Source organism: Dasypus novemcinctus, chromosome 21, assembly GCF_030445035.2.
Source record: "Dasypus novemcinctus isolate mDasNov1 chromosome 21, mDasNov1.1.hap2, whole genome shotgun sequence".
In the NCBI taxonomy this organism is placed as follows: Eukaryota; Metazoa; Chordata; class Mammalia; order Cingulata; family Dasypodidae; genus Dasypus; species Dasypus novemcinctus.
The window spans coordinates 48,755,072-48,763,295 of NC_080693.1; the positions used below are offsets into that span (position 1 = coordinate 48,755,072).

An 8,224-nucleotide genomic window follows, 5' to 3' on the forward strand; every position below is an offset into this window, starting at 1 on the left:
GGTGCCTCCCTCAAGGCTCCAGTTCTCAGGAGCTCCTCCAACACATTGCCTACCCTTGGCCCTGCACGCTTGGTGTGGTCATGGCTTCCTGGGTGCTTAGATATTCTTTGTTTGTCCGCTTAATCCTGCTGTGAGTAGTCCCTTCATTCAGGTCCTTTCATATGAACCTTCTGAGGAAGAACTGATGGTTCTAGAAAAACTTAAAGATTAAGTTTGTCAAGGACAGTGACAGCCCATGGACCAGCAGGGGAGCGTGGTGATCCTATAAGGAGCTACCCTCACTGCTGGCTTACAAGGAGGTTTTCCAGAGCCCTAGGCAACACCTAAGGGGCAGAGGTAGTGGTCACTCCTCCCCTTTCAGGCCTCATTCTTCTAGGCCGGCAGTACAAGTGAAGGCTCTGAGGAGAGCAGTTACAGTTTGGGTCTGTGTTTTGGACTGATCCCTCTGTTGGGGTGGAACATAGGTGGTGGAGAAGGTGGGGCCAGGGAGGCAGAACGTCAGATGGGATGGGTGAGGAGGCTGTGACAGCCTTTGGACAATGGTGAAGGCCTGAGGGCGGTGGCAGGGGTGGAGGGAGTAGATTTGAGAGCTATTTGGAAGATAGACTCAAAACCTTGCTGCTCAGTCTCAGGATGGGTTTGAGGCTGAGAGAGGCAATGACAGTTGGTGTTCTGGCTTGGGTTCCTGAGTGGATGGAGAGCCAGTCACAAAGATGGGCGGGAGAGGACAAGGAATTGTTTTCTGTTGTGGAGACATCAATGTGCAGTGTCGGATGCATTTCATGTAAAGGGAGTCACACAGTATGTATCCTTTTGCAATTGGCTTCTTTAACTCAGCATGATGTTTTCAAGGTCGTAGCATATTTCTGTACTTTATTCCTTTTTGTGGCCAAATACTATTGCATTTTATGGTCATGACACATTTTGGTTATCCATTATCCATTGATGGACAATTGTGTTGTTTCCACTTTTTGGCTATGATGAATAATGCTGCTGTGGACATCTGTGTACTCATTTTTGTGTGAACATATGCTTTAATTCTTCTTGGGTATATACCCAATTTCTGGATCATATGATAACTCCATGTTTAACATTTTGAGGAGCCACCAAACTGTTTTTACAAAATATCCTTCTTTATCTCTGCTAACCTTTTTTGTTTTAATGTCCATTTTGCCTGATCTTAGTATAGCCACTCCAGCTTTCTTATGGTTATCCCTTGTCTTAAAAAAATGGTTTTTATCACAAATGCATGCAGTCATAAACAACACATTGCTTAGTTTTTTAAGTTTGAGCTTTATAAAAATGGCATCACACTATAAATGTGGATTTCTTGGATTTGCTCTTTTCACTCAGCATGCTATTTGGAAGACTCATCTATGTTGGTGTGTGTAGCTATAATTAATTTATGTTCATCGCTGCACAGTATTCCACCATGTGGCTGTGCCATAATTTATTGCTTCATTGTCCTAGTAACAGATGTTTGGCTTGCTTCCAGTTTTGCTATTACAAATACTGCTGCTGTGAACATTCTCATATGTGTCTCCTGCGACAAGAGTTTCCTTTGTTCTCAAAGTGAACAGCAGCAGCATCTGGGAACTTGTTAGAAATGCAGATTCCTCAGCCCCACCCCAGGCCCACTGAGTCAGAAATGGCAGTGGAGCCCAGGAATCTGTGTTTTAACAAGCTCTCCAGGTGATTCTGGTGCATGCTCCAGGATGTAAACTAAGCGGGAAATTTGTGGCTCTCAGGCACCTGAGGTCAGCTTTACAAATTAATACCAGTCAGTGTCCAGAGTGGTTGCTCCACGTCACACCCCCTCAGCCGGGCACCTGCGTTCCCATGGATACATACCCTTTAGCACTTGGTTTTGTCAGACGTCTTCATTTTGCCCATCCTGGGGTCTGCCTGGTTCGTCTTCCCTCCAGAGAGGCGTGGGTGCGAGGTTCCTCCTCCCGGGTGGTCTCCCACCCTCCCTCTCAGCCCAGCTGCGCCGTGGCTCAGGAGGCACAGCCACACCACGAACGTTTGCAGCCGGGCTGTCCGGGGGGTAAGCGTCTCTCTTCAGCGTGGGTCTGTCTCGGCAGGAGTACATGCACCACCTGCTCCGCCTGGAGCACCGCGCCGAGGAGCAGTTCCTGGAGCACTGGCTGAATCCTCACTGCAAGCCCCACTGCGACAGGAATGTCGTCCACCCCGTGTAAGGGGTTCAGGGCCTGCCTCTGGTAAGTCCCTCCTCCTAGGAGCATGGTGTTAGGGGAACCTGCTGGCCAGCTGGTATGGGTTGGAGAACGGCAGGAGGGAGGCAGGAGAGGGAGACAAGCAGGGTGGAGAGAAGCCCTGGGTGGGAGCTTGATTCCCATTGAGGCCCTGAGCGATCCAAAATAGGGAGGGGCATGACCAGATTTGCCATCGAGAAAGATCTCTCTGGAACGCACATCTGCGGAAGGGTGGCTTGTGCAGGCCGACTTGCTCCAGGTGGGGTCAGCATCCGCGGGGGTGGCCAGTGGTGCCCGTTGCAGGCATCACCGTTGAGGCCAGGACCAGCACCTTCTTACTGGGTCTCACACTCCTTCGCCGCTGCCCCAGCACCTTCCTCAAGGCCGGGCATCTGCCGCACTCCACCCCTTCTGCCTTCCCGCTTCCTCTGGCTTTACTTTCTGGTCCACCTGGACTTTTGGGCTCTGCGTTCCCAGCACGCAGCATTTCCTGGGTCTGCCCTTTGTTACCTCTCTTTGCTCCTCCCTGATTGCCTGCCTGTCTCCACTTCCTCCCTCCCTCTTTCCAAATCCTGGCAGGTGAAGTAGAACCTCCTTCAGAAGTTAAACCCTGTGAATTTCACTCCCCCTCTGTGAATTTCATGGACCAAGCAGGGCCTGATAAAAGCCGGCACTTTACCACCTGTGGTTAAGAGAAATCTTGTATTGTTGCTGTTGTTTAGTTTGTGCTACTGTGAACTGAAGCAGGAAAGCTCCTTTTAGACATGGTTGCTCATAATTCTCAGGTGCTGTCACATACACTCCTCATGGACTTCCTAACACCCCTCAGCCTGGTGCAGCTGCTAACCCGTGCTCAGTGGCGGTGGCGCTGTGTGTCTGTCGACAGCTCCAAGCCCTGTGCACTTCACGTGGACCACACTGCCTAGTCTTACTGGGCAGGCCACGGAACCCCCTTTGAGGGATGGTCACAAACAATGAGGAGCACCAGCTAGGAAGGGAATGGACGTTCTGCTTTCAAGAGGCAGGGGCTGCGCTGGGCCGACAGCCATCTTCTGGTCCTTCCAGTAGAGCCCAGCTCTAGGCCATCGGCCCAGTGTGCCTGGAACGGCGCCTGAGTCCTGGGCTTCCGTGCTGTCTGTCCCCTGAATCGAGGACCTTCGCCTGCCCTCTCTGAAAGCCCTGCCTTGGCTTCTGCCTGAAAACACTTAGGAACCCAGACTCGAGTCAGGCAGAACTGGGTTGGCCTCTCCATGCCCCAGTCATGAATGGAAAATAGACCTGCCCTGACCCGTGCATAGCGAATGTGTGGGAAATGGTAGTTTGGGCCCATGTCTTCTTCTCTGGCTTCTGCTACTGCTTCTTCTGCTTCTACTTCTGAGCCTTCTGCTGCTTCTCCTGTTTTTCCTCTCTCCTCTCCTCCTTCTTCATTATTAGTATCCTCCTCTTCTTCCTGACATTATTTTTTTGTTCTTTTCCAGCGAGCATTTTTATAGGCAACGACCTGGATACTGTCAAAACAGGATGAGGCTCCTTTAATTTGCTTCCAAACTCCGGAAATGGATTCTTCAGACTCTATGAAGTGTGGGCATACAAAAGGTTGCTTGGGGGATTGATAGCAAATATATATGCTGCTTCATTTTACCAACCTGCAAAGAATACTTAAATAGCTTAAAGTGTAGAACCCCAAATGGCCTGGCTACCCAGTTTGTAAGAGTGGGCAGAACCAGAATCTTATGTGGAGTCAGTGGGTCTAGGAATGCTAGCCCAGGAACTGGGGCAGGACTGGGTGCCCTAAAGACTTTGGGGGAAGCCTTGTTCAGAGGACCCGAGTGCAATTCTTAGGACTGCTGAGTGTTTTTTGTTGTCTCCTATTTTTTTCCTTCTCCTTTTCTGCCTGAATAAATATTAGTGTTAAATCTCTGTCTGTGGTGCCTTATTTTCTTTCTCTACAAGATGAGCAGAGATTTTCCTCCCTTGTTTATCTTCATGAATTCAGAATCAGAAAACTTACTGTTCATTAAATGAATGAATGAAAATGTGAGCATCCAGCACTTCTGCACAAGAACCTTTCTTCTCAGAAAGACATTATTTGCTCTGGAAATGGAGCCATGACTTAATACCCGGAGTATACCCTATGGAAATTGGGTGGCTCCTTATCCCAGCACATCTCCCTACCCCACAACCCCAAAATCAGAGACTGGACGATCAGAGACCAGCAATAGCAGAAATTCAGAGGACAAGGGAGGGGGTTGCACGGCTCCAGGGAAAGGAGGTGAGGAGGGATGCCCGTATCACCCTGGACTTGAGAGGTAGACACATTCCCAGGGAGACCAGGGTGGGCTAGTCTAGGAAGAGAGTTCCTGACCCTACAGGTAATAATGATACCAACCTTTATTTTATGCTCACTGTAGGCCAAACTGTGCACTAGGCTCCCCTTCCCCCTGGTTGTCAAATGACCCTTAACTGAAATATTTTCCTTTGTAGTTCTTAACTTGCTGGGCATTCCACTGCACCACTGTTGATGTCATCTATGATGTCATGAGGGTGGCAGCTATCAACATCACAGCCCATAGAGTGGGGAACCGCAAAATCTCTTTAATGATTTTGGAGAGTCCTTTAGCTAAAATCAGTGCTGCATCTGTTAGGCATGTTGACAGTCTCACCAAAAGTGATATTTCCACCAGGCTTGATGTTTTTCTGCTTCTTTCTGTCTCTGCATAGTTCCTTAAGGGCTTTGATGGTCAGTAGTGGCAGAAGGTGTCACTGCAGTCTGGGTCTCTCTGTTCTGAGAGGTCAGTTTCACAATAAGCCTTGGACCCTTCGGTCACCAGTTGGTGACTCAGGAGCCAGTCTTGGGAGCCAGGGCAGAAGTAGCACTGACTTCCACTGGTCCACCATAGGTGCATGACTTCTATTTCATTGGAGTTGAACTTGGATGGCATGGTGGAGGTGGCTGGTGTTGGATGAACCCAGATGTGGAATGACCACAGAAAGTGGCACCTTGGCCTCCTCTACACAACAGCTTAGAGGACGCGCTAGGCCTTTTACACTCACTACCTCATTTAATCGTTGCACCTTCTCTCTGTGGTAGATATGGTTATTGTCCCCAGTATACAGATGAGGTTTAGAACTTAGGTAATGTGTTAATTTTCTATCACAGACATGACAAATCACCACAAATCTGGTGACTTAAAACAATACAACTTTAATATCTTGCAGTTCTGTAGGTCAGAAGTACAACGCAGGTCTTCCCTAGACTAAAACCACAAGAATGCAGGGCTGCATTCCTTTCTGGAGGCTCTAGGGGAGAATCTGTTTCCTTGCCTTTTCCCACTTCTAGAGGCTGCCGCATTCCTTGGCCCCTTCTTCCATTTTGAAAGTTAGCAGTTGCGGTTGGAGTCTTTCTCGTTTATCACTGACTTCCTATTCCGCCTCCCTCTTCACTTTTAAGGACCTTTGTGTTTACATTGGTTCCATCTGGGTAATCCAGGATCATCTCCTTATCTTGAAGTCACCTGGTTAGCAACCTTAATTTGCCGTTGCTATGTAGGGTAATGCATTCACAGGTTTGAGGGATTAGGAGAGGGACATCTTTAGGGGCCAGTATTCTGCCAACCACAGGTAGTTCATTCAAGTTCACATGGCAGGGGGTGGAGGAGCTGGGATTTGAACCTAGGCGGTTCCTCCTTACTCTGTCCTCTCCCCCTTGCAACACTTTGCACTTGTGCCTTAAAGCTGATATCCTTTTCCCTTGGGTTAACTGGTTTTCTCAAATGAGCTTCTTGAGGGCTGAGGTGGTATCTTTTAAAATTTTTTTTATCATGGTAACATATATACAACTCAAAATGTTCCATGTTAACCACTTATATTCAGTGATATGAGTTACATTTACAATGGTGTGTCACCATCACCTCCTTCCATTACTGAAACTTTTTCATCATCCCAAACTCTGTTCCCATTAAGCAATAACTTCCCCTACCCAACCCCTGATAATCTCTATTTTGTTTTTTTAAATTTGCTTATTTTAGATATTTCACATATGTGAAGTTCAATATTTGTACTTCTGTTTCTGGCTTATTTTACACAACATAATGTCTTCAAGGTTCACCCGTGTCGTAGTATGTATCAGCTCTTCATTCCTTTTTTTTAATAAAATATTTATTTTTTATTTATTTCTCTGCCCCCCTCCCCCATTGTCTGCTCTCTGTGTCCATTCGCTGTGTGTTCTTCCGTATTGGCTTGCATTCTTGTCAGCAGCACCGGGAATCTGTGTTTCCTTTTGTCGCGTCATCTTGCTGCAGCAGCTCTCCATGTGTGCGGCGCCACTCCTAGGCAGGCTGCACTTTTTTTTCCGCACAGGGCGGCTCTCTTTGCAGGGCTCACTCCTTGCTAGTGGGACTCCTTACATGGGGGACTCACCTGTATGGCATGGCACTCCTTGCGCGCATCAGCACTGCTCATAGGCCAGTTCACCACATGGGTCAGGAGGCCCTGAGTTTGAACCCTGGACCTCCCATATGGTAGGCAGATGCTCTATCAGGTGAGCCAAATCCACTTCCTTCATTCCTTTTTTTTAAAAAAAAGATTCATTTTTTATTTCTTTCTTCCCCCCCCCGCCCCCCCCCCCCGCCAGGTTGTCTGCTCTCTCTGACCGCTTCTATCCTTATCAGCGGCACCAGGAATCTGTGTTTCTTTTTGTTGCGTCATCTTGCTGTGTCAGCTCTCTGTGTGTGTGGCGCCATTCCTGGGCAGGCTGCACTTTCTTTCACACTGGACGACTCTTCCTACAGGGTACACTCCTTGCGCGTGGGGTTCCCCTACATGGGGGCACCCCTGCATGGCAGGGCACTCTTTATGTGCATCAGCACTGTGCATGGGCCAGCTCCACACAGGTCAAGGAGGCCCGGGGTTTGAACCTTGGACCTCCCATGTGGTAGGCGGACGCCCTATCCATTGGGCCAAGTACGCTTCCCTTCATTCCTTTTTGATAGCTAACGTTCTAATTGTGTGGATATACCACATTTTGTTAATGAGGATGTGTCTTTATTGTGACACTGCTACTTCCCTTATCCAGAGGGTGGGACAGAAGGGAGGGTGAAGGATAGCTGGAACGAGTGCCAGGCACATTCCATGGGCTCTGCCATTTAATACTATAAGATGGTCCAGGGCCATGGCAGCATGTGGAGTGGTGAACAGAGGACTCCTGCTCAGTTAGCCATACCATCTGCCTCTCGCAGTGTTTATAAGAAGTAGGAGCTGAATATGTGTGTCGGACAGAACACAAGGGGATGAGACCGAGAGAAGGAGAGAGGCAGAATTAAAGATAAAGCAGGCCCACAGGAACCAGGGCCCAGGTCCAGAAAGACAAGAGAGGGGCTCCTTGGAGCCAGACTGCCTGTGTTCAAATCCAGGCTCTACTGCTGACTAGCTGTGTGCCCTTGGGCAAGTTGATTCACCTCTCTGGGCCTCAGTTTCCTTCTCTGTAAAATGGGGATAATAACAGTACTTCCTTACATTGAGTGAAGCAAGCCAGGCATTAAATGACAAATAGTACATGACCTTACTGCTGTGAATTAAGGAAATCAAGCAGACTCAGAGGGATATTGTCTCAAAGATAGGTTTACATGAAATAGAAAGGGAGAAGAAGGTTGTGAGCCAAGGTCCATTTGAATGTAATCTATGATAAGGTGAAAGTGTGTAGTTCGGCACTGAAGGGATATGACAGGATGGTAGCGATACTATTGGTTGGGCAGTACAGGTTTGACAGGTGGGTAGATTGGGAAGGGTGGGTTGAAAGATCCATGGAACTGGGGGGAGGGTTGGGAGAAGGACCAGGTGAACACTGGGGATTGGCAGGTATGTGGTTGAAAGTACAAAGATGGGAACACTCTTATGGTAATATGACAAGGTAAGGTTACTGGTTTGGGTGTTGGATAGGAGGGCATTCGGGACAGGGTGCACCTGGAGCAGGCGTTTAGGGAGTATGCGAGTGATCATTTTGTTATGTG

General features: G+C 48.4%; 1 protein-coding gene across 3 annotated transcripts in view; it reads left to right on the forward strand.

Annotated features, from left to right (window-relative positions):
- C21H17orf67 (chromosome 21 C17orf67 homolog) overlaps positions 1-4,130 on the forward strand; it is a 28,625-nt gene extending 24,495 nt beyond the window's left edge. For all 3 annotated transcript variants that reach the window (XM_071210552.1, XM_071210553.1, XM_071210550.1), the window contains 2 exons: positions 2,085-2,222; positions 3,695-4,130. In XM_071210552.1, the coding sequence (XP_071066653.1) occupies positions 2,085-2,201 (117 nt within the window). In that variant the 3' untranslated portion in view covers positions 2,202-2,222; positions 3,695-4,130. The remainder of the gene's footprint in view (positions 1-2,084; positions 2,223-3,694) is intronic.
- Positions 4,131-8,224: the final 4,094 nt, after the last annotated feature.